At 39.2% G+C, this 26,327-nt stretch overlaps 2 protein-coding genes across 5 annotated transcripts; both read left to right on the top strand.

Moving 5' to 3' along the window:
- Nucleotides 1-8,505: 8,505 nt before the first annotated feature.
- Nucleotides 8,506-20,559, top strand: LOC131232737 (ATP-dependent Clp protease proteolytic subunit-related protein 4, chloroplastic). Of its 4 annotated transcripts, none has more exons than XM_058229197.1 (8): nucleotides 8,506-8,831; nucleotides 11,355-11,558; nucleotides 14,562-14,617; nucleotides 16,464-16,590; nucleotides 16,803-16,880; nucleotides 17,552-17,665; nucleotides 17,749-17,820; nucleotides 20,069-20,559. In XM_058229197.1, the coding sequence occupies exons 1-7, from the start codon at nucleotides 8,574-8,576 to the stop codon at nucleotides 17,818-17,820; spliced, it is 909 nt and encodes a 302-aa protein (XP_058085180.1). In that variant the 5' UTR covers nucleotides 8,506-8,573; the 3' UTR covers nucleotides 20,069-20,559. The 4 variants fall into 4 exon arrangements, with proteins under 4 accessions (XP_058085180.1, XP_058085179.1, XP_058085182.1 ...); XM_058229196.1 differs by lacking the exon at nucleotides 20,069-20,559 and adding an exon at nucleotides 18,837-18,963; XM_058229199.1 differs by lacking the exon at nucleotides 20,069-20,559 and adding an exon at nucleotides 18,632-18,775.
- Nucleotides 20,560-21,848: 1,289 nt separating this feature from the next.
- Nucleotides 21,849-23,629, top strand: LOC131232738 (expansin-like B1). The gene is made up of 4 exons (XM_058229200.1): nucleotides 21,849-22,040; nucleotides 22,667-22,952; nucleotides 23,038-23,170; nucleotides 23,267-23,629. The coding sequence occupies exons 1-4, from the start codon at nucleotides 21,899-21,901 to the stop codon at nucleotides 23,459-23,461; spliced, it is 756 nt and encodes a 251-aa protein (XP_058085183.1). The 5' UTR covers nucleotides 21,849-21,898; the 3' UTR covers nucleotides 23,462-23,629.
- The last annotated feature ends 2,698 nt before the right edge of the window (nucleotides 23,630-26,327 follow it).

Below are 26,327 nucleotides of genomic sequence, written 5' to 3'. Positions count from 1 at the left end.
GGGCTCCACCTTTCTTACAAGCTGCTAACGCCCAAAAATCAATCCGATCTGAGCTAAGATGGGCCACATAACAGGGAATATGTTGGGAGAGAATCCTCGTTGTTGATAAGTATAGGGGACCACCATTTTGTGTATATATAATTAAGGCAGCTCAGACCCTTCATCCAGTCTAGATGAACGGTCAAGACACTATTCAGGTTGTTGTGAGACTCAAGTGGCCCCTGCGAAATTCAAGGGCGAACGTTCTTCCCAGCTCATTCCCATTTCCATGGCCACTTTATTTTTGAATCCTATTGGTTTTATGAGATAACCCATCTGATAGACAGTTTGGATGGTGCAAATACATAATGCGGGCCTCACATCTGTCCAGTATTGCTGCCGCAGCCCGCTAGCTTGCGTGTATAGCTGGGCATCGAGTCAAGCTGGATGGACTCGGTTTTGAAATAGACCTGACCCAAACTTGACCTGACTCGGTAGTCGGTACGGCATGCTTGACTTGATCCGAGTCTGGGTTTGTCATGGACTAACCAGGATTGAGTCCGACCTGTCATAGGTTCCAAGTCAGGTCAAGTAAGCGGCAGTTGGGTTAGGTGCAGCGGGTATCCACGGGCTGAAATCACAGCAAAGAACCTAAGTGCACTCGTCGGAATTGCAGCCTCTGTTGGAAATTATACAGATTAATATTATTTCTGTATAATGTGGAAACTGAAAATAAAAAATTAGCTTGAATAGGGATAGGCTGAAGCACGTTTGGGACGCTGTCCTTAAAGCGTTATTTGCCCCTACTCAAGTGAATTGAGTATGTTGATAAGTTACAGGAAAATCACTTCTAGGATACGACAAGCCTGGTGTGGATGTTCAGCAAAGACAAAGGCCCACCAAATGGAACTCTATTACACAGTCTGACAAAAATACATAAAAAGGAAAGATCCCAGAAGAAAAGAGAGAAAAAGAATATTTTGAACTTAAACCACTGCACTGGTCTGTTTTTACTTGATCTTCAGCTACTTCGACCACACCGTTGGTCTAACTTTCAAGCAATAGTTCAGACAAACCTTACTATATTGCTGGAATCACTGGTGTATATGAGAAAAGTGGCTTAGGCTTAGTTCGTATGGGTTTGCTGGAGTGGGTTGAGAGATGGATTGGAAACTTATCCAGGCCCTCCTTTTATATGCTATGGTGGCTTGGGATTTTGGTCCAGGGACATAAATCCCATTAATGCAATTTCTATCTGTTGAGAAACTAGCTGTTTTATAGCCGTTTCTGACTATTATGCATGACCCATTATAGCAACTGCATGCTGACTATTGTGAGAGCTGGCTAGCCATTTTTTAGCTATTGGGTTAGCCATGCAACAGTTTCTGTATGACTTCTGCAACCAAGTCCATAATTGTTACACATTTATGTAACAAATATATTTCCAGCCTCTATATAATCAGAAAGACTCTCATTCAGTCCTCTAGATTTCGTCTAGCCATCCATCTGCCTTAGCCACTTAGTTGTACCGCGATTCGCACACGTCTCGCTCCGGTTCGCTCAAGGTCACGAAGGAGCAACCCTCTGTGACACGATGCAGATGTGCGAAGTGCGCCACTAGCGCTTCTATAGCCGCACTACCTCACATGCCCACGCCCTCGCACCGAGACCGTGCCTGAGATCGAGCACGTCCTCGAGCTCGAGCTCAAGCCCGCGCGAGGGTGATCCAGACACGCAAGTTCCATTCTCCTTTGGACCATTTGGGTAAGTATTATAATACTCCACCACTCTCATATGAACTACTTTTTCTTCTCCTCTTTTTTCCAATGTGAGACTATTCTCAAAACCCACAAAAAAAAGTGTTTTTTCAAACTTTTTTATATATAATATATATACATATATTATATTTTATTAAAATATATTTTAAAATCAATATTTTTGCAACAATCCCCGACTTGATTTTTAAAAATATAATTTTCTCGATTAAACATTTCTGTCAGAATAATCAACTTATATGCATAAAGAAAGATTTCTTTCGATTTTAATCTTTCCTTAGTGTAAGTATTTTAAAACTCTGTCGAAATGACTGGTAGCCGTAGAGTTGAACCAGTTATTTGTATATAACAAAGGTGGAGAACTACACACATATTCACTATGTGTTTATTAGAGTTCTCACAATCTTACTCAGAACAATTAATGGTCGTGTGCTTATCCTAATTCGTGAACGATCTTAAGAGAAAACTTCTAACTCTCATGAGAGACGGCACCATCTCTACGTTCATATAAGTAAAATTCTTCCAGTGTCTTCATTACTATAAGACACTTGTCCTTTATACTAGATTTCATTAAGTGTTCTGAGACTCAACCCTCTTTCGTAATGCTCAGCACTTATCTATTATGGATGAGATTTTATAATTTAATACTGAAAACTTTCCATATATTAATGACTTGTTCTTATTCATTAAACCCAAAATTAGAGATTTTCTAACTTTAGGTTGGGTTACCATCACTGGTGGAACTTTGGTTGAAGAGTTTCAACCCCATCCCTCTAAATGTAGCCTTTACTACCTCTCTCGGTAGAGGTTTAGTGAAAGGGTCTGCCAGGTTATTGCTTGATTTCACATAGGAAATAGCAATGATTCCATCTCGAATCAATTGTCTGACATAATCACGTTGAAGACTGATATGTCTAGACTTACCATTATAAGTGCCACTATAGGCTTTAGCTAATATGGCTTCACTATCACAATGTAGTGACACAACTGATATAGGCTTTACACAGAAAGAGATTTCTAATAGAAGATCCCTTAGCCACTCAGCTTCTTTGCCTGTTGCAGCCAGGGCTATGAATTCAGGTTCCATAGTCGAGTGCATTATGTAAGTCTGTTTCTTGGATCCTTAAGATACAGTTGCACCTCCTACGGTGAATACTCACCCTGTAGTAGACTTGTTGTCGCCTACACTCGATATCCAGCTTGCATCGGTATATCTTTTCAATATGGCAGGAAATTCTGAATAAAATAGTCATAAGTCTTTGGTTACTTTTAAATAATCAAGGACTCTACTGATTGCATTCCAGTGTTCAGTATTGGGGTTACTAGTAAACCTACTATGTTTACTTACAGCATATGCGATATCAGGTTTAGTGCATTGCATAGCATACATAAGACTCCCTATAGTATTTGCATATTCCAATTGTGCAACTGTTCTTCCGTTATTCTCCTTTAGCTTGATTCTTGGATCCAATAGAGTTTTTGCTTCTTTTGTATTTAGATGGTTAAACTTGTGTAGTATCTTCTCAATATAATGAGATTAACATAAAGCATAACCCCCACAATATTTTTTAACTTTGATACCTAGAATGGTATCAACTTTCCAAGATCCTTCATTTTGAATACGGAAGATAGAAACCTTTTTGTTTCAGTCACACCTTCTATTTTATTACTTATTATTAACATGTCATCAATATATAGACAAATAATAACGATATAACTACTATCTACTTTATAATATATGCATTTGTCAACTACATTATGCATGAAACCATGAGATAATATTTTAGAATCAAACTTCTCATGCCATTGTTTTGGTACTTGTTTTAATCCATACAAAGATTTGACTAATTTACATACTTTGTTTTCATTTCCTGATAGAACGAAACCTTCAGGTTGTTCCATGTATACCTCCTCATTGAGATAACCATTCAGGAATACGGTCTTTACATCCATTTGATGGATGTAAAGATGATGTATGGAAGTTAGCGCAAATAATTTCCTAATGGATGTTATCCTAGCTACAGGAGAGTATGTGTCAAAGTAATATATCCATTCTTTTTGTCTAAAGCCCTTATCTACTAATCGAGTCTTAGAGGTTTAGATAGTCTCATCAGTGTGATATTTCTTTCTAAATACTCACCTGTAATCTATGGGTCTAGAACCTGGAGGTAAGTTAACTAGTTCGCATGTTTGATTTGACATTATAGATTCCATTTCATCGTTTATAGATTCTTTCTAGAAAGCTGAGTCTCTACAGGATACAGCCTTTTTATATGTTTTAGGATCATCTTCTATAGTCATTACTATAAGTATTTGTCTTATAACATTTTCTATCTCCTTCTAGAAGATGAAAAATGATGCGTTGTGAGTCTATGTAATAATCTCCTAGACTCTTCTCTATTCTTGTCCTTTGACTTCTACGAGGTTCAACATGAGCTTTCATTATCTGTGGAACTGTGCTATCTGGTTCTCTATTAGGAGTTTGGATTTCATTATCCTTTGACTCCAAAGATAGTGGGTTCTCAAAGAACTCAACGTCTCTTGATTCTATTATTATATTAGACTCTATATCTAAAAGTCTATAAGCTTTACTATCTTGTGCACACCTTACGAAGACGCACTTAATAGTTCTGGGTCCTAACTTAGTTTTTTTTTGGACCAGGAGTTTTGCAGTATGTAAGACACCTCCATACTTTAAGATATCCTAGATTAGGTTTTCTATCTCTCTATGTTTCATATGAAGATATTTTATATTTTTTAGACGGAATTCTGTTTAGTATATAATACTCTGCAAGCAGTTCCTCACCCTATAAACTTAGTGACAACTTTGCTCTTATTAACATTGAGTTGACAATCTCTACTAATGTTCTATTCTTCCTTTTAGCTATTTCGTTTTGTTGAGGTGTGTATGACGCTGTACATTGATGTATTAGTTCATGTTCTTCACAGAAGTTATCGAATTCATTGGAAAAGTATTCTCCTCCTTTATCGCTACGGAGAATTTTTATCTTCTTATTTAGTTAATTCTCTACTTCTGCTTTATATATTTTAAATATGTTCAATGCTTCATCTTTGCTCTTTAACAGATAAACATACACATATCTAGAGCAATCATTTATAAAGGTTATGAAGTACCGTTTACTTCTACGAGTAAGAATGCCGTTTAACTCACAAATGTCACTGTGCACAAGATCCAATACTTGAGATGATTTTTCAACACTTGGAAAAGAATTCTTCGTCATTTTGTATCGTATACACATTTCACATTTATCGGTTTCATTATCTATGTATGAGATTAAACCATTCTTAACCATGAACTTTAAGGTATTATACCCATGCCACAGTCTAGCGGATTCAATCATATACGCAGAAGTGCTACTTTCATTCAGAGAAAACTTAACCATTTCATTACAAGCATATCCCTTTCCAACAAAATTCTCACTCTTTGACAGAATCAGTTTACCTGACTCGTACACCACCCTTATGCCTGGTTTACCCAGAAGATCTCTAAAAACTAAGTTTCGCCTCATGTCTGGGACGTGCAATACATTAGTCAGAATCACTTTCTTCCCAGAGGTGAATACCAGTTCAACAGTTCCTTTACCGACGACCTTCGATCGGACTTCATTACTCATTTGGACTTCTTAACCATCGGTTAATTCCTCATAGGTTTTGAAGGCTGATTTGTCGTAGCATACATGTACTGTAGCGGCAGTATCATACCACAAACCTGAAATTTTACCTTAGATGGTATTCACCTCAGTGATCATAGCCACAATATCGCCTTTTCTACTGCACTTGCCTCTTTTTTAGATTTGCGATGTCGGCATACTCGAGCATAGTGCCTGATTTTCCCACAGACATGGCATGGACCTTTGAACTTTCCGTTCTTCTTTTGGGCGTTTTTCTTGAATTTTCCTTTATTGGGTTTCAGGGAATCATCTTTCTCAGGAGTTTTGTTATTAGTGTTCTCTACTACATGTACCTTGGACGAGGTATTCCCATTATCATTCTTTCTGTCGCGATTACGGGATTCTTCCTCAATTCTGAGGTGTTCCTGGATTTGTTTTAGTGTGTAGTTCTCAGTTTTATGCAGCAACTTTTTTATATAGTCTTTCCACATCGGTGACAATTTAACGATTATAGCCCTGACTTGGAATGATTCAGGAAGATCAATTTTGATGGCTTTGATTTTGTTTACTATTAGCTGCAGTTTTTGGATTTGGGGCAGCAGCGGTTTGTTATCTACCATGTTGAAGTCAAAATACTTGGGGATGAGAAATTTGTTGGTACCTTCTTCTTCAGCCTTGTATTTGAACTCCAGAGTGGCCCATATTTTCTTTGCTGATGAGGTCTGTTGGTACAGAACGTATAGGCGGTCGGAGAGCGCATTCAGAATGTGTCCTCGACACAAGAGTTTGTCTTCGGCTCGTTTGGTGCATGCAGCCACCTGTTCAGGTGTGTCTTTGTCGGATGCTTCAAGTAGTGCTTGCAAATTTGGATCTAATATGTAGTAGATCTTCAGTGCCGTCAGAAGAAATTTCAGCTTGTCTTGTCATCTCATAAAATTGGCTCCATTGAACCGATCGAGATGTATCAAGTCCTGATTCATCAACTTGATGGATGAAACATTGTCGGCTTCCATTAAATAACGCTTTAAGATTGTTAGAAATTATACAGATTAATATTATTTCTGTATAATGTGGAAATTGAAAATAAAAAATTAGCTTGAATAAGGACAGACTGAAGCACGTCTGTGACGCTGTCCTTAAAGCATTATTTGCCCCTACTCAAGTGAATTGAGTATGCCGATAGGTTACAGGCAAACCACTTCTAGGATACAACGAGTATGGTGTGGGTCTGCGTTAAGCAAATACGAAGACCCACCAAATGAAACTCTGTTACACAGTTTGACAGAAATACATAAAAAGGAAAAATCTTAGAAGAAAAGAGAGAAAAAGAATATTTGGAACTTAAACCACTGTACTGGTCTGTTTTTACTTGATCTTCAGCTACTTAGACCACACCGTTGGTCTAACTTTCAAGCAATGGTTTATACGAACCTTGCTATATTGCTGGAATCACTGGTGTATATGAGAAGAGTGACTTAGGCTTAATTTGTATGAGTTTGTTGGAGTGGGTTGAGAGATGGATTGGAAACCCATCCAGGCCCTCCTTTTATAGGCTATGGTGGGTGAGGGTTATGGTCCAGCGACATAAATCCCACTAATGCAATTTCTAGCTGTTGAGAAACTAGCCATTTTATGGCCGTTTTTTACTGTTGTGCATGACCCATTACAACAGCTGTATGCTGATTGTTGTAAAAGCCGGCTAGCCGTTTTCTAGCTGTTGGGCTAGCCATGCAACAGTTTCTGCATGACTTCTGCAATCAAGTCCATAGCTGTTACACATTTGTGTAACAACTATATTTCCAGCCTCTATATAATCAGAGGGACTCTCATTCAGTCTTCTAGATTTCGTCCAGTCATCCATCTGCCTTAGCCACTTAGTCGCACCGCGACTTATACACGTCTTGCTCCGGTTCGTTCAAGGTCGCGAAGGAGATACCCTCTGCGACACGATGCGGACGCGCGAAGTGTGCCACTAGCGCCTCTACAGCCATACTGCCTCACATGCCCACGCCCTTGCACCGAGATCGAGCTCGAGCGCGCGTGTGGGTGGTCCAGTGCTACGCACTTGAACACACAAGTTCCATTCTCCTTTGGACCATGTGAGTAAGTATTATAATAATCCATCACTCTCATATAAACTACTTTTTCTTCTCCTCTTTTTCTGAAACTATTCCCAAAACCCACAACAAAAGATGTTTTTTCAAACTTATATATATATATATATATATATATATATATATATATATATATATATATTATATTATATTATATTTTATTAAAATATATTTTAAAACTAATATTTTTGTAAGAGCCTCTCTATCACCTACATGGCATCTCAAATTGTCCAATTTGGATTTTTTCTTTTTAATTTAAATTATATGTATGGATTGGGTTTCGAATCTAGGCGATCTAGTACCAAGTCGTGTTGAGTTATTAGGTGAGCTGAACTCGACCTAGTTTGAGTTCGGATCGGGCGAGTTTCCTCGGTGCAGATCGACTCATCTACTCGGTTCGGATCGAGCCGGGTTTGAACCAGTTAGATAAGAGAAATCAGATTGGGTACTGAGTTACTCTGTAAGCTTTCATTGTACTGAGTAAACTCAGTTGAGCCTACTGTGAATGTATGAATGTTATCCACGCCGCCCATCCGTTTTTCAAGCTCATTTTAATGGTTGAATCTAAAATCTAAATATGGACAAAGCTCAAGTGGACCACACTGCAGGAAACGGTGGGAATAATGACTTTCACCGTTAAAACCGTTCTAGGGTTCATAGTGATTTTTATTTGTCATCCAACCTGTTCGTAAGACCACAAAGGCATGGATGAAGGGAAACCACAAATATCAGATTGATCCAAAGCTTCTGTGGGCCCCAAGAAATTTTCAACGTTAGAATTTCAATTCACACTGTTTCCGGTGGTGAGGTCCGCTTGAGATTTGGATATACTTCATTTTTCATCTCGACAGTCAAATTATATGTTAAAATGAATGGACGGAGTAGATAAAATATGTAAATCACGGTGGACCCCACAGAGTTTACTCAGTGCGCAATCCGCTTCCCTTGCGGGAATAGCAGTATGCGTACGACGCACCATGTCCACGGTAGCCCACTAGGACTAGCCAAAAGAAAAGGATTTGGGAGAGTGTTCTGAGCTCAGAGTCGAAAATACGAGGCCTCTGTCTGTAGCCATGGAAGTCGCCATCCCTTCCGGTTTCTCTCTCCACGCGCGCACGTTATCTTCATCGTCGACTTCGAGAACTAGAAATCCAAATAGAGCCCTCAGCCCTTCTGCAATTTCCGTTCCATCTTCTTCTCTTACTAGCAATTTCATCCCTCCTTTCGTCGGTGGAAGTGTTTCAGGCGATTTCTGCGGTCAGAAAATCCGCCCCTCTTCGCTCAATCCATCCTTATCAGGTTCCCACGGCAGAAGGGGCGTCGTCACCATGGTATTTACAGAACTGCCCTCGTTTTCTTTTCTAGAATTTTTGTAAGCTCTAGGGTGCGTTTGGATGCACTGTTGAATACAATTGCAATTATTTCTGTTAATAACTATGACATTAAAAAAAAAAAATATCTAGTTTCCTTCCTTTGAATTCGTACCTATAAAAAGTATTGATTTTTATCGTTTCCTATTCAATTATTAACTGAATGTTTGCAATTTGATTCACTTGTGCATCCAAATGCGTCGGGCAGGCAATTTGATTTTAATGCATTTTTTCTAATCTCGTGTGCATATATCTCTATAGAAATTTCCCTATATAAAAAAATAAAAGAAAGAAAGGCAAGATTTTGAACTATTGCTGCAATGCTGAAATGGGTAATTGTGTGATTCCTCACTCTCTATTTTCATGCCAGAAAACCAAGATTGATGATTTTCCTGTGAGGAAGATTTTTAGGGCATGGGCATCCATATTGCGTCTCATTGGACCTACCTGTAAAGACTGAAAACCCGAGGATGCTATGCATATATCCTCAGGTTGAGAATCGTAGAATTCCTCTTCTGAATTAGTACGTTGGTGTTTCGTTGTTTGGGTTTTGTGGGCTCTTTGATTTAATGGCTACATCCTGTAGGAGTTCTGTTATTCAATTTTAATTTGGACTAGTGGAAATTAAAAAAGTAGCTATGGAAAGGAAAACATCACATCTAAGGAAAAAACCATGGAAAAAGAAAAGGTTTTCTTTTCTTTAGGTGGTCTGCGAGAGGAAAAGGAAATGACCATTTTCTGAGGAAAACGAATTTGATTTCCTCAGTTCTCTTGTCATTTGTGAAAAAGGGAGACTAAACATTTGTGGAATTTCCTTCCTCAGTTACTTTCTAATTTTCACCAATCGAAATTGGCTAGTTTGAATTCTGGAGAAGGCCTTAACCTGTAAGCATGTGTCAATTGAAATGTCCAAGAGGATCAGTGCTTGTTAGGGTGAGTTTTGTTCGAAAAAATACGAATCGAATTGATAAATTGTAAGAGAACAAACACTTGCTGGAGAACCCTAAGTTGCTTTTTTCTGATTGGTAACCGGTGCTGTTTATATCCAACACAAGTACCCTGTATGTGCCTGATACATCTACATAGGTCTAAATGAAGTAATCATGCTATGTGGGCTGTAAATTTGTTTTCTCGTATCTATTAGCGGCGTTTCTCTTAACTGGATAATGTTTCACATAGTGTGGTAATGAAAGCCATAGTTTCGTATAGTAACTAATAATATATCCAAACTCTAGTGAATCGAAGTGATCAAAGTGCATGGTTTTAAGACCTGGAGTCTGATGTGACTCGTCCAAGTTGACCTAGACTTATTCGAACCCCCCAAACCGTACCACACACATGCCCACACTTTGACTTGGGCAAGTCACGACTTGACTCAGGGCCAGACGAGTTGGATCAAGTCGCTGGGCTTTTTAACCATGCCAGAGCACCAACGTTAAACTTTTGGATAAATTGGCCATTGTGAAAGTCGAAAGAATGATTACTTGATCTCCTTTTGGCCTTAATTGGTGTTTTAACTTTTAAGGTGACACAAGTGCTGCTAGAGATTAAAAAAAAAATTGAAGACCAAGAGAATGGAAATTTTTTATTAGGGCATTCCTTGTAAGCGAAGTGTTGCATCGAAATGCAGGTGCAATGAGAAATGGGCAATGATTGGCTAGGGCATCCCCTAAAAGTGACACGCTGCAACAACACCCAGTTGTTGTGAGAAGTAGGCAGGGGTTCCCGTGCTATTTTGGAACTTATCACTACCAAATCCGCATCCCAACTTAATTTTCTGTTGTAAAGCATATTGTGACTTATAATTTAGATGCCTACTAGTTTCTATTAAAAAAAATGTGTGCATGCACACACAAACACACACATGCACGCACATATGCACACATAGGGAGCTGATATTTGTACCCTGCATTTTTATTTATTTATTTTTAAATATAAATATGCCCATTTTCTACTTTGGTAACAAAAGAGTAGAACTTTTTTTTTACTATTCCGTTATGAAAGTAGAAAAGAGTGTATGGAACAAAGAAGCAAGGTGTAAGTAGCGGCTCTCTGTATATAGCATGCATGTGTGTGTATTCAAATCTCCTTAAAGGATCCCCCAAAATCTGAGGTCTTCTATAAATGCTTGGATGATGCAAGGATGGTATATTTGGTCTCCATCCACAAATTTACTTTTTGAAGGGTTTTTCATTTGTTTTATTCTAAATTATTGATGAAAAGGACCGATCAGGTGTTCTTTGCTCCTATTGATGGCCAGTAGCAAAGATGTCAAATTGATTCTAACATTTTCAAGTTCCTTGTAACTTTACAATGATATATGCTTGTTCCTAGTGCAATCAATTAAGGTAAAGTACTTTGCGAGTTTGATGAAGGGTCCACACTCCATACTCCATAACATCCCTATTGTTCACAATGATGTACAAAATAGCTACAGGTTTATAATTTTTGCTCAAGGAATTTTCACGATGTCTTTATTTACAGGTAATTCCCTTTCTGAGAGGAAGTGCATGGGAGCAACCGCCTCCAGACTTGGCATCTTACTTGTACAAGAATCGGATTGTGTACTTGGGAATGACTCTTGTTCCGTCCGTTACAGAGCTGATCCTTGCAGAGTTCCTGTACCTTCAGTATGAGGATGCGGAGAAGCCAATTTACCTGTATGTAAACTCTACTGGCACGACTAAGGTGAAACATTTCTTTTCATCTAGCATGCTTTATAATTTATTCTTGAGAGTATGGTACCCTAATATGCTTACTTTTGCAACTCTCAATTGACTAAACATTGGAAATACATGACAATTTCTAATACTGAATTAATTAAATGTATACACATTGGAGTTTTGCTAAGCCCACGTGTGTTTGCAATAAAACTCATGTACATGCTAGACATGCCAGCATGGCACTATAGGTCAGAGATCCAATTGATCCATCTGAATGGCACCACTATATTGATGCCCTAACCCAAGAATCAGGTTGATCAACTGATCAGGTGGGCCACAGTTTGCAAAAAAACGTGTAGCTCTGAAATTTTTTTCTGAAGTTTTGTAATCCATTCACTGGTTTCCAATATTGGGACCCACATGCTGTTAGACCAGATTTTATTTTTGGGAAAACATTTAGAAGGTCAGACCAACCTGATGGATGGATTAGATCTCGCAAATATATGTCGTGCTGGCACATGTGTGGTATGTTCGCAAGCCTTATTGCACACGCGAAGGTGCTCAGCTAAGCTCTACACTTCAATGCACTTATATATGTAGGTGTCATGATGTATTTGTGAAACAGTTTTCTGCTTTATTTGAGTTTACTAACATGGAGAGGTTTTTGAAGCTGCTCAGAAAATCAGCGAATGTTTACATCTGAATGCACCAATATAGTTAAGTTGGCTTATTCATGGTAAATGCATGCACTAGTTGTGCCAAAATTTCATTTGGATTCTTTCCTCCGATGGTGATAACACTATAATCTGCATGGTTAAGAGGCAGGACTCAATTTTCTCATGGTAGAAGTAGATTAACGTAAGCATTTAATGGGAAATGGATTATCGACCAATATCTTCCTACTTGAAGTCCAATTAGTTTTGCTTATTTGGTGGTTTGTACACTTTGATTCTGCTGTAGAGTAATGTTGAGGAATATGACTACATGACATCAAAGTTTATTAAAGAAAGAACTGATCACCTAGAGGCATGGTACCACAACTTATGGTACCATACCATCTTTTCCATTAACATGACGATCATGTAGGACATCGGTACCATAAAAACGATAGGCCCCACCAAGAAGATCACCTGGCATAAAAATTAAGCCAGACTGCCCATCACGCAGGCCAAACTGTAGGCATCAATGTACAAACAACAGTCTAACCCAACATACAGGTGTAGCCCACCTAGTGATCCAATCAGCCTGATTTCTGAGGAGTGTGATGTTCATAGTGGGCACCTATTGTTTTCATGGCCCTAATTTCCTACAGAAGTGGCATGCTGGCAGGAGAGATGGGACGCAGATTTCCTGCGAAAGCCTTTTGCAGGAAGTTCCTGCGCTCAGATGCTAGGTGGGGTCCACTGTGATGTTTGTGAGAAATCCACCCTGTCCATCCGTTTTGCCCGATCATTTTAGCAGATGAGACAAAAAATCAGGTGGATTCAAGACTCAAGGCAGGCATACGAGTAGAGCTGTACACAAGTCAAACCGAGTCGAGCTTGGCACAGCTCGGCTCGGCCAACAGTCAACCCTGTCTCGACTCGGCTCGGCTCGATCCTCAAGCCTGACTGGCCAGCTCGGCTTGGTTCGGTCAGCAGCTCGGGCCAGCTTAAGTCGAGTTCGAGCTTATGCGACATTTTCTCAAACACATAGAATGCATCTTCAATCTCCCACACTTCTTTGCAGGCATTTCATCAAACACTCAACGAGTAGCATCAAGATTAAGATATGAGGGCAGTCCTACAATGTAAATTTTTTTTTTTTTTTTTTGTGGTGATTTGTTTATTCAATCTTCCTTCGAATACCCATTTTGAGAATACCCTGATATGAGGGCAGTCTAAGAAATAAGACTTTGTTTAGTCATTTTATCAAATATCCGGCGAGCAACATCAAGATCAAAATAACCAAGTCACCGAGCCGATTCGATCCAAGTTAATTCGAGTTGGGGTTCGAGCAGAGTCGAGTCGAGCTCGAACTCAGCTCGAAATATTTCGAGCTCCAAAAACCAACTCGATTCAATCCAAATCTAGTTTTGAGCCAAAGGCGAGGCAGGCTTTTCCAAGTCGAGTCGACGTGTTGACCGAGCTAACTCGACTCATGTACAACTCTACATACGAGAAGGAAAACTGAGGAAATAGTTGCCTACCGTTGAAACCTTCCTGGGCTCCACCTTGATGTTTATATGCTTTCCAAACCGTTTATAAGGTCATTGCCACTGGGATGAAGTGAAAACATCAAAAACTTTAGCTTGATACGAAACTTTTGTGGCCATACGAATGTTTCAACAACAGTCACTGAATCCACACTGTTTCCTCTCATACAGCCCACTTGAGTGTTGAATCCATCTCATTTTTGGTTTCGTCTGCTAAAATGATCTAGCAAAACGGATGGACGGGGTGGATTTCTCACAAACATCACGGTGGGCCCCACCTAGCATCCGAGCACAGGAACTTCTTGCAAAAGGCTTTCGCAGGAAATCCGCGTCCGGAGAGATGGTATGGTACCACAAGTTGTGTAACTGTTGCCGGGAGGAGATCACTTCTCTATCAAATAATGATTTAATTATAGTTGCGTAATGAACTTTGATTATGTAGATGATATTTAGATTAGGTAGATTGCCACAAAAGCATTCATGAAGGAATTTGGGCTATTTTTAGTGTGACTTCCCAAGCATAGAACTTGTCAAAGAAAAAAGGAAAGAGTTTCCTAGTGCAGAGGTTATCCAAAGTTTTGCATACTCCCACCGCAAATTGCATCATGTTACCAAAAAAATAATAATTTGTGTTCAAACCTCCTATTGCATTGTATATGTACTATGTAGTTTACAACAATCTCCTTGATCAGTTTTTTTCCCCCTTTCTGATTCCTTGGCCTATTTATCTGAAGGATACTTTTTATTTGGTTTAGGTGCAGTGCTTCGATATTTTTCCAATGCAATCTTGCTTGCTTTTGATATTAAATTTCATCCTTTTGTTTTTCCTTCAAGGGGGGAGAAAAGTTGGGTTATGAGACTGAAGCTTTTGCAATCTATGATGTCATGAGGTAACAAGCCTTTCTGTTTTTTGTTGGCTTATCTTGATGCTTTCCACGTAGATTGTACGGTATATCAAGAGAGATACATTTAAACATGTTTCTGTTTGTTCTGGCCTGAAATAATTTGTGCCTGCGCATTCAACTAATCCCATATGAAGATTTGGAGATGCCAGGACAATGCCTTAACACGTATGATTTTTGGGGAAAATAATCTTCCAAGGAGAATACTTGTGTGAGTGATAAGGTTGAAATTGCATTCTAGGTCCGTCTGAGTTGGGCATGGTGGGAACTGTGGGTGTTGCATGATGTAAGCGATAATTATGAGGTAACAAAAATTAGAAATTCGCGCCCATTTTTTTCCAGTAATGTTCGAAGGACATGGTTGTGCATCAGTTCAAGCTAGCACTTACTGTGGAATGACTTTGTCCTCATTAATTGCCTGGGTAGTTTCGTGTGAATAACTTATCATTGCACTCCTAGAACTTAATGCAGCTACCACTTACATGGTTATAAAGGTCAGGCTGGCCCCATTGACCTTTCAGTCTTGGCCTAACAAGAGACACATTTAGCCTTGACTATTAATTTGCAGGCTAGGCTCAGACCTGAAATTCAAGGCTAATTACTCACTGGGCTGAGCTTGGGTCTAGGGATTGAGGTCTTTCTAGCCCTTATGGGTGGGTATGCCGGTATGGTTAATTGGGACCATAAATATTGGAGAATTTAGGTGATATGCAAGATCACATCATTGACAAACTTACGAAATGTTGGAATTTAATTTCTGCAAGGCTTTAAAAGGAATTGATGGAATGCTGAAAATCCTCCATCAAGTTGGGGCCTATATTTCCATTGGCTTATGATAGTACTGAATTTCTTTTTTTTTTTGAAAGGATGATAGTACTGAATTTCATCAGAATGAATGCATAGAAACATCTGAAAATGATGATGGGATCTTGAAACCTCGATAGAATTTAATCAGACATGTGGATCCTGAAATAGCCGGCAGAAAGCTATGATGATGATGATGACAGCGACTTCTGGATCATGGTTTTGAACATCGGCTACAATACAGCCGTACCTGCCACCTCTTTTACGTGATACAGGAGTGACTGGTTCATTTAAAAAACAAAGGGCCTTACAGGCAGATGGATCAGCACCAATACAGGGTCGATACAACCATAAAGGGTCCATTCCATTTTATTATTTTTTTCCCCAATTTTCTCTATTCTTTTCTTTTAACCATGGAAAAAGCTTAAAACACACTTTATTCGGAATCCAAGCATATTTTGGAGATCAAAATATAAGATTTGAGTGATATTCAATGAATTGAAGGGGAATGAACCATTGCGAAAAGTTGGAAAGGGGGAAACTATCTTGGTCTTTTAATCTTCTTTTTCTTGTATTTCAATATAATGGACCCTAATATATAACAACATGCTTGATTTGTGTTCAATTAATGCCTATTTGGTTGACTTTCAATAGGTCAAGCCAACAAACTACACTCTTATTAAAGAATAGTTCGATACCCCATTACTTGTTAAAAACATATTAAAAATGATAGATTCTGGTGTTTTAGCCAAATAAAATATTTCTGCCACTATGGGCTCGTATCATCTGATAAGACTTCAATGTGCCCAGTAACATATTGTTTTTGGGCCTGGTTGATACACTCCCACGGGTGCCATCTCTTAAAGCCTCAGTGTGGATCCTGAGGAGTTTCTTGAAGATGTGCCTACAGGATTGTCTCCTAAAGATTGGGACAGTTGTGCACGTGCAAACATTCCATTTTATTTTATGGTAGGGTGTCATTGTAAGTTTTACTTTAATGAAAACTTAGTTTCTTCTCCTACTGTATCAGGTATGTGAAACCACCCATTTTCACACTTTGTGTTGGTAATGCTTGGGGAGAAGCAGCCTTACTTTTGGCTGCTGGTGCAAGAGGAAATCGGGCTGCTTTGCCATCATCAACTATCATGATAAAGCAGGTATTTCTTCTTTTTCTTCTTTCGCTAGACCCTTTCAGCATCTAAAGCTTTTGCGTACATGTTATCATATAGGATTCTGCTGCTTAAATGCTAGTTTTTATTTCTTATTCTTTTCTTATTTATTTATTTATTATTATTATTATTTTGCAATGTATTTGGTATTGAAGATTGGACTTTAACACAACCACCATCTCCTTTTCCCTAATCTGCAGCCAATTGCTAGGTTTCAAGGGCAAGCCACCGATATTGACCTCGCAAGGAAAGAAGTAAAAAATGTCAAGGCAGAGTTGGTAAGGAATCACCATTATTTCTCAAAGTTTCAACCCTAATTTCCCTTCAATGAACAAATTTAGGGCGTGTTTAGTTAATCGTAATTATGTAGTAGAGATCATATATCTTTTTGGTAAGCCCAAGTTTGGTTACACCAAGTATCATGAAATTTTGTTATATTTCATGGTTTTCTCAGTCTAATTTGGTGCAAAGTATCATGAAATTTCATGATATTTGGGGCAACCAAGCACAGCTTAAGGCATTAGAATAATCTTGATAACCAACAATCACGATCTCTAATATGATTAACTAAAAACAAGATGAATTCATTTTTAGGAATCTGCCAAGCAGGCGGTTAAGGTTTCAAAATTTTGGTAATCCAAACCTGAAACTGAGATAAGATGATAGATGACTTGGGTGTTTTTGTTTAGTGCTCAAAACAATGTTGGAGACATGATAACTCGTCAATGAACCTTCATCTATCTAACATGGAAAAGGACATCGACTTTCTCACCCTTATTTCAGCCCCTTTTAGATTTTTGCACCTCTAAAATGTTGAAACTGATGAATGTATGAATGTTTTCAAGGACATCAACTTTCTCACCCTTATTTCAGCTCCCTTTAGATTTTTCACACCTCTTTAAACACATCTAAAATGTCGGAACTGATGAAATGTATGAATGTTTTCAAGGTCAAACTCTATTCAAGGCATATTGGAAAACCTCCTGAGCAGATTGAGGAGGACATCAGGCGCCCCAAATACTTCAGTCCGAGTGAAGCGGTTGAATATGGCATCATCGATAAGGTACCATCAACGGAAGAATAAAATCATTTTCAGTTCACACCTTCTTGGAGCATTGGTATTGGCTAATCCTTAATTCCATGCAGGTCTTGTACAATGAAAGAGGCAGAGAAGACCGCAGCGTGGTTTCTGAACTGAAAAGAGCAGAACTTATATAGGTTTCAAAACTCAGCTTTGATTGTATTGTGATTCTTGAGTTAATCTTATTCATGTATATTAAGTTAGATTCGGCAATATGGATAATTGGGTTTTAACCGGAAATAGTCAATGCCTTCAAAAAAAATAAAAATAAAATCAAAATGATTCCCTCCTGCTGTCAAACACATTCGTCCACAAGCTACTGTATAAACAAATAATGTATTTCTTATCAATTCAAACCAGGAATACATTATCAAGTTCTATCTGCTCTTGAATTGGTTCTAGATATTACTCGCACCAACGGTGGTTATCCTTGGCTTCTAGAGAAGGTCAACCTGAGCAGTACAGATCAATACGATGATGGCTATGGTGGTTAATACAGAATAAGAAATTAAGGGCCTGTTTTGGATGCAGTATAGCATCGAGTTGCAATTACAAATCATGAAAAGTAAAAATAATAAAATTAAGACTGCTAGCAATTCAATTGCCTTTTGCATCTAAACACAGCCTAAAGTTTAGATTTTGAACAGAAAAACATCACTTCCCATGCAGAGGCCATGATACACTGATGAAGGTGTGGTCCACACCCAACTTGGTAGATTATGCACCATGCTCTTCAACCTCGAGTGTTGAGATTCTCAGTAAGTGAAAGTCGTTAATTAATAATCAGCATTGTGCAATTTCAACCGATTGTCTGTCACTGCCATTTACGTTGTTTGCTGCAATTGCCTAATATTCTAATAAATTGTTATCACAGTATAGGTGCGTACACTTAGCTCTTGTAAGTTCAAGATTCATGATGAGGAGCCTGTACTGTTTTAACACATTTAGGTGGTCACCTGGGCTCACAAGGTCCACCAATCACCTGATCTAGGAGCGCAAGCAAACGTTGATGCTAATTATAATAAAGAGATCAGTCTTTTGAATTTTGATGGAACATTTTTTCTACTTTCCAGTCTCCCAATTCATACTTCACCCTTTCTCATACGTCCACAAACACCACTAATTCTAACCATTTCTGATTTATTTTTTCTAGGCCCATTGAACTGCCGTTTGATTGGTTCATGAAAACATTGAGCTCCTCATCTACATTTTTCAAAGCATTGATGTTGCTGATAAGTAAATTGTTACCATTAATCCATCCATCTAGCACGTGTATTCAATCTGGGTTGTCAAAATTGTGGGTCCTGCTGGATGAAAGGTCCGAACATACTCCAACCAGTCGGTATACATCCATCAAATGAAGTCCATCAAATGAACAGCTCAATTGAACAGGATCAAAGGTGCAAATTCAGCCTGAAAAATAGATAGTTAAGATTGCGAAATCAGTGTGATTTGAGAATGTGCTTCTCCACAACGGGGCTGAGGATACGAATGGTTGGTTTACGATGGATGAATTGCCCCAACCATAGTTCTAAAACTTGCTGACTCAAACTTGAAACTCAGTCAACTCAAGTCAACTCGGCGGGATTTCGAGCCCACTGGAAAAATCAGTACTGAGACTGACTCTGCCTGTACGTGGAGAGCCCTGTCGAGTTAACTCAATGGCTCAGTTGACTTGACAGGACTCTGCATGACTCGAACTGAGTCACTCAACCTTAGCTAGTGAAGTATTGGTTATATTTATATTACTTATACAAGATCTAATTATTTTGAGTATCTATTAACATTTTAAATATTTTTATTTTATAATAATTAAATATTGAGCCGAGTCTTTAAGCCAACCCGAGTGAAGAAAAGGTTCAAGTCTTAGTGTTTTTTAACTATCGCCTAACCAAGCTATTGTCAGCCACTAAAGTTAAATACATCACCAATCTCCATTTTCAAACACTAAAGTTAAATACATCACCTCAAACACTAAAGTTAAATACACCACCAATCTCCATTTTCAAACCAAACAGTTACAGATAGCTATTTTCTCCTCATCTGAATATGGACATCTCACACAGCATAGACAAGAGGCTTCCTCATAGCTCTACACCTTGTAGTTTGTGCTGTGGTGGGAATGATTGCAATCTGATCTTTTTGTTAGCTATCACTCTCCATAACAACTACAACGGTTGTATGGCCACTAGCCATTGCCTCGTTCCCATTACCCAGGTGTAGGAATGGGATGTGAAGAAGAAGATAATGCAGGTATACACCATACACGTACTTCAAGCCAAGCACTATTGATTTTTTGTATTGGCACTGGCAGTCATTTTCCAGAAATTGGACTTTATTGTTATTTTTATTTTCATTTGTTGGGCTTTCTCCTTTTCCATTCAGGATCAGTCTAGAAGCAAAGAGGATCGCAGGAAAATGTAGTACGTGGGCCGCACCACACTACATGATTCCGTCCGAACCGTTTATCTGGTGAGATCGCATTGTGATTCAACGGCCACGGTGAAAGGAGTCCATCGATTAGGCAATCTTGTCCGACCACCTTAAAGAACCCGCATGCAGAATGAACATTGAACAGCTCCTATTCGGAAGCGTGGGCCCCATGAATGTTGGAGATCCCAAGGACTAAGGAACTGCCAATTATCAATCTTTTCATCTTTTCTTCCAATCAATAGCCAATCTATGGTATGTTACGCAGCCACGGAGCCAGTTGGGCCCAGTCCAGCCCAACGGGTTTTCAAGGGTTAGGATAATTGAACAGAAAGAGGCCTGTATCACAAATGAGTATGTAGGTCCTTTCTATGTTTCATTTTTAAATTCCATATAGGACTGTTAAAACCTTTTGATGAATTTGATTTCTCTATTGTTGCTCACAAGAGGTATGACCCACTTGATGGACGGTGTGGATGATTCAATCACCTCATCCATGCATGAGATAGTAGTCCACTGGGTACAGTTTATGACATGTCCTCTTGGGACACTAAAACCATCCTCATTTTTTAATGCCGACAATACACTCAAATAGAAAGCACTAGCAAGAGAATTTCTGGCACTAACAACATCAGTCGTTTGATGGTCTGTACTTTCAATACCATCTCATGTAATCCAAATCTTTGAAATTGGCTTTTTCAGGATTTGTGAATTTTTTACCTAACACTTATAAAAAAATCGTTAGTATTAGCATTTTAAGTTCGAGTCTCACAAACTCAATGACTTTTTAAGAGGGAATATGAGCGGGATGAGCTCATACACGTGTATAAGAGAGCTCATGCACACCCCTCATATGTGCCAGCATAGCATATGGGTGTGAGATCCGATCCATCCATTAGAAAGTTACCACTATTTAGATGCTCTGGCACAAAATTCAGATCGATCCACAAAGTCAGGTGGGCACAGTTAACAAAACAAATGTGCAGCTAAGACAAACTTGGCCCCACTTGTTTCAATATAGTGGCCCACTAGTTAGTGGATCGGAGTTTCCTTTTGGGAGGAAGAACCAAAACGGTGGGACCCACCTAATGGATATGGCTTGGATTTTGCACCCCATGCGCATGTACTAGTTTAGATGCCTTTTGTAGGCTTTGTAAAGGTCGTTTACTTTGTACCGATCGATATAGCAGGTGGCAAAGGATACATTGGAGAAGTGTGTCGTACTTGTTGACACATGTTCTAGCATGGCACGTGTGTGCACATCCAGGGCGTTCATCAGGTGGACCCCACTATTAATTTGGGTTGGCCTGATAATTGTTTTGGATGTGGAGACATGTGGAAAGTTAGTAAACATTTTTAGCTAGGTGTCCATTTTACATGTACCCATGTGGCCTACCTGATTACCCCAGCCTAATTTCTGGACCACGGCCATGCACCACAGCAGGGACATCCTCGTGAGCAGCCTAGACATTGTACATGCGTGTGACAAAATGACACGTGAACCTATCATAGATTTATTTTATTTTATTTTTTAATTTTTCGTGTGTGGGTGGGGGGGTACCCAAGGTGTCCTGTTTTTCTCTGTCAGTACTTGAGAAAGTCAGGTGGGAACAATAAAGGGTGCCTATTTGGACACATCACCCACGCTAGTGGAAAGTGGAAGAAAGTGGTTGCCAGTTTCACTCCTACCTTCAACCTATAAATAAGAATGGCATTGGAATTTTTCTTCTCATATCTCCCTCTCTCTCTCTCTCTCATATAATAAGGTGAAAGGAGAGTTAAAAGATGAGGCTACGGCTAGCAGTCACCTTCTCATGCATTGTTCCATGCCTTTTGTTACTCTTGCCCGCACCAAGTACCTCACAGAACTCCTTTGTTTGTTCACGGGCTACCTACTATGGTAGCCCAGATTGCTTAGGAACTCCAAGTATCTCTCTCTCTCTCTCTCTCTCTCTCTCTCTCTCTCTCTCTCTAACACACGTGTTTTATGTGTGTAATCCACACACTCACCGCGTACACGTGAGTGTATATGACCACCGTCTTTAGACACCGGTAAAAGTGGCGTTTTGTAAAACTCTCCTGCTGTGATAAAGGTTATTTGTATGATCCTCTGTAACGTTTGCAGTATAAGCTTATTTTACAAACATGATGGGGAAGTGAATAACTTTTACATATACGTGAATAAGAGACGTATATAATTAATAGGATATGCATACTCTACGAAGTTTGAAGAGCATCCCGTACGTCTCCGCCCCCTTCAAAATACTATCAAATTATTGAACTAGCATTGATGAGGTGAATTCGTGACACCGTCCCATCAACCTGACTAACCCATTGATCTTGGTTGGTTTGCCTTGAAAGGCCCAAGTAAAGGAATATTCTATAATTCCTTAACAATTCTAATAAAAGCTTTGGGTGTGTTGGCCAATGAATATCCCTGCATGCATCAAGTGATATTAGATGTATGCATGTCTGTGAATGCTTATTTATCATAGCATCGTGATTAATTAAGAAGAGATTTATTTAATTAAGTTGCTTGTTTTTCGAAATCAGGTGGGGCATGTGGGTATGGTGAATTCGGCAGAACCATCAATGGTGGAGATGTAGGGGCTGTTGGCAGGCTATACAGGAACGGTACAGGATGTGGTGCATGCTACCAAGTCAGGTGCACCCATGCACAGCTCTGCACCGAAGAAGGGGTGCACGTCGTCGTCACTGACCACGGAGAAGGGGATTACACCGACTTTATCCTTAGCCCCCGTGCGTTTGTGAATCTGGCCCACCAAAATATGGCCTTAGATTTGTTAGCATACGGTGTGATCAATGTAGAATACAGAAGGTGACCACCATCTTCCATATAATACATGTTGTTCTTAGTGATTTTTATGTATAACTGCCGAATAACTGTATTGTCCCATATTCAGGGTGTCATGCCAGTACCCAGGACAAAACCTCATGTTCAAGATCCAAGAGCATAGCAAGTTCCCAAACTACCTAGCCATTATCATCTTGTACCAAACTGGCCAGATGGACATACTGACAGTCGAATTGTGGGAGGTATGGCCCACTAGCCCATTCGATTGTGACTCTCAGTGGAAACTGTTAATTTGAATATTTTTCACATATATGTTGTCAAATGTTCCATGGTTGCAGGAGGATTGCCAGCAGTGGAGGGAGATGCGTAGGTCCTATGGGGCCGTCTGGGACATTGTAAACCCTCCACTGGGCCCACTTAATCTACGGTTCCAAGCGAGCGGGGATGGCGAGGTGAAGTGGGTCCAAGTAGGGAATGTGATCCCTAGTGACTGGAAGGCAGGGGTGGCTTATGACTCAGCTATTCAACTGTAAACGGAAGATTAGAGATAGAATTACTACTTAGTTACCTAATAGGGAGTATTTATGCAAGTGCTCTTTACTATAAAAATGAATATAGCTTCTTGTGTGGTTTGTTATTAGAGAGAGACTGATGAAGTGTTACCTTACACATATGATATGATGATTCCAAGCTTTCCATTCCTTCAATGTCATTGAGATATTCATGAGAAGAGATGGCCGACTGAGACTTTGGTATTTTTCTAGAATAAAGTAAGCCATTGGATTAGTAGGGCACTGACTATAGTGCAAATGACAAATGAAAGTTCTCGATGCATGCCATTGTGTGAGATATATATGCATGCACCCTAAAAATTATCATCCCGAGAGCTGTTTGTCCCCCGTTTGGGAGCTTGCAAATAGAGGTAATCAATATCATTAAAAAAAAGAAAAAAAGTGGGCCATATCATGAAGATCACCTGGAACAAAAATCAAGACCGTCCCCTCATCTCACGACCCTCCCACCATCAGAATCAAGATACAACCAACGTACGGTCAGACTCAAAGTGCGCATCGGCCTAAATTTCTTGAAGGGTGATCTCAAAGGTGTGGTGTGTTAGTGTTGATAACTGTCTGTGATCAGTTCTCATCGAAATTAATTTTTAGGTAACAAATTAAGATTGTCACCCACGGGGCGAGTTCGAGATCAGAATTAAGGCAAAGAGCCACATGAGATGACACGGTAGCGCCGCTAGGATTAGAATAAGGTAAGAGCCACGTCACTGCAGCACACTGCTCGGTCATGCACCGATTGGATCCGTCCATCTTCTTTTCTGACATACGGATAGAACGTAGTTCTAAACACACCTCCATCAGATGATCCCAGTCATCCAGTCAGTGGCCTCCAAAGCTACTTAAGTAAACACAAGTAGTTAAGGCAAACATTCAGTCCAAGGAGGTGAAGGGAAGTGATTAATAGGATTTGCCTAATATCGACAGTTGTCACTATATGGATGGTTCCGATTGATGCATCAGCTTGGCACACGTGCTGCAGAGACATCGCCCAACTCCATATTATCGCTCTTCCGGCCATGCATATCCCAAGTTCCATAAAGAACTGGCATGCGATGCACATTTCTTTCCCAGTTGAGTTTGAATCGGAACTAACGTCTAGGGCCTGAATGTATTATGAGCAAATAGGCTGTTATTACCATTCCAGTAATCTTAATATACAATATTTTTCATACATATCAGGCACCAGAAAGCGCAGCGGTGTTCCTTTCTGGTTATTTTATTTACTTTTATCACTTTCCAAGAATTTTAAGATCTTTTTCACCACAATAAAACTTAAAATTAATTTTGAAAATATCAACTTGAGTCAAGAAATGGTAAGTTTGACCCAACCAAGTTCATCAAGTCAGTGGGAATTTAAATTCTAGAAATGCATTCTGATCACCTACAGGCAAACAGGTCATCCAATTGGCCCCTCCCCAGTGTGGACATCTCAAACGGTTTAGCAACAAACATAGCCATTCTTATTTTGAGCACATGTAACATAGTCATCAAGCTGGCTCAACGCATGGCCAAGGGAACCCTACTTGTTTAGATTTCAATTCTGACCCAAGAAAGGTTTTCTAAAGTCTCTTTTGCCAAGTAGAAAATTCAAGCGAGTCTCGGTTCTTTGGCCGATTTCATGATTATTATATTAAATGTTTTTGTTTGACATATGTATAACCTCCTCTTTTCAGTATTGTCAATAATCCCTTTCTTTAGCATATATAGTCAATAATATCTGGAAGTTAATTTCTGACCTATTTGACCATTGAAGAAAGTTGACCATTAAATTTGACAATTGAACATGTGAAAGATGTTTTTAACCCTAAATTTGTAGAGATATATGAAATTCTCATTTTTGCCCTTGCACAAACACAAAAAGGATATGCTTTCGGTGGTTCACATCAAATACCACGGACCACTCACCATTAACCAATCTAAGATCATTACCCAGCGTGGGCCCAAATTACAAGTGATTGAGATCACGCCCCAAACATATAATTTTTTTTCTACTGGTGTAAAAGCAAATTGGGAATTGTTCATCTCTACAAAATCAAAGGCAAAAACATCATTTCATTTGATCAACAATCTCTATAACAATCAAATCTTATGGAAATTTACACTAGGGTATCTTATGAATGTATGTTAAAAAAGAAAAGATTATTTGACAATACCAAAATGGGAGGGAGACATCTCCCTTACACGAAAAAGGATGGCTGGTGTGTGTCAAAAATTACTTTGCCAGAATGGTGTGGTCCGGCGTTCTCCAATCCACGAATGTCTTGGGTGATGCCAGGTTTGGTTGAGAGCTTCATCCGATCCTGGCACTATGGTGAAGGGGAACTTCTTAGTACTCTCAGATGGAGGATTGCCTTGCTCACCTTTCTCCGGTAATCTAGACCGAAAGGAATAATAGCTGCTTCCATAATCAATGTGGCTCAGCTGTTTGGGTTTGTAATCAGGTTGCTTCGTATATCAAGGAGTGGCCTCTCTGAGTTTGCAGTTTAGTGGGGTTTGGTTTCCGGGGTCTTTTGTATTTCATTTTGTTTCTTCTGTTTTGGCTCTCTTGTTATTAATTTTTTTTCTCAGCTTTCTTGCTTTCTTCAGCCTTCGGCCCTAATAAATTGCATCATCTTTAATAAATAAAAATTAAAAATTCGAAAAAAAAAAAAAAACTTGTTTTAAAGACTTTAGAAATATATAATGTTCAACAGTTCTATCTAAATAAAGGTCCATTATGACACTCATGTTTTTCTTGTGTTTGTGTTCAAGCCTTAATATATGGTCTAATAAGAAAAAAACAAGCTTCTAATTCTTCATCTAAAATTGCCATCAATATGACTGTGGT

Source organism: Magnolia sinica, chromosome 18, assembly GCF_029962835.1.
Source record: "Magnolia sinica isolate HGM2019 chromosome 18, MsV1, whole genome shotgun sequence".
Taxonomy (NCBI): domain Eukaryota; kingdom Viridiplantae; phylum Streptophyta; class Magnoliopsida; order Magnoliales; family Magnoliaceae; genus Magnolia; species Magnolia sinica.
Note: the sequence above shows the minus strand (reverse complement) of the source record. Positions and strands in the feature narration are given on the sequence as shown.

What these genes read in the sequence shown, in the direction of transcription:
- LOC131232738 (XM_058229200.1), top strand. Translation starts at nt 21,899, where the DNA reads ATGAGGCTACGGCTAGCAGTCACCTTCTCATGCATTGTTCCATGCCTT. An exon ending in ATCAATGTAGAATACAGAAG is followed by an intron (nt 22,953 to 23,037) that starts GTGACCACCATC and finishes TCCCATATTCAG; the next exon opens with GGTGTCATGCCAGTACCCAG. An exon ending in TGACAGTCGAATTGTGGGAG is followed by an intron (nt 23,171 to 23,266) that starts GTATGGCCCACT and finishes CCATGGTTGCAG; the next exon opens with GAGGATTGCCAGCAGTGGAG.
- LOC131232737 (XM_058229197.1), top strand. Translation starts at nt 8,574, where the DNA reads ATGGAAGTCGCCATCCCTTCCGGTTTCTCTCTCCACGCGCGCACGTTA. An exon ending in CAACTATCATGATAAAGCAG is followed by an intron (nt 16,591 to 16,802) that starts GTATTTCTTCTT and finishes CCTAATCTGCAG; the next exon opens with CCAATTGCTAGGTTTCAAGG. An exon ending in AAAATGTCAAGGCAGAGTTG is followed by an intron (nt 16,881 to 17,551) that starts GTAAGGAATCAC and finishes AATGTTTTCAAG; the next exon opens with GTCAAACTCTATTCAAGGCA.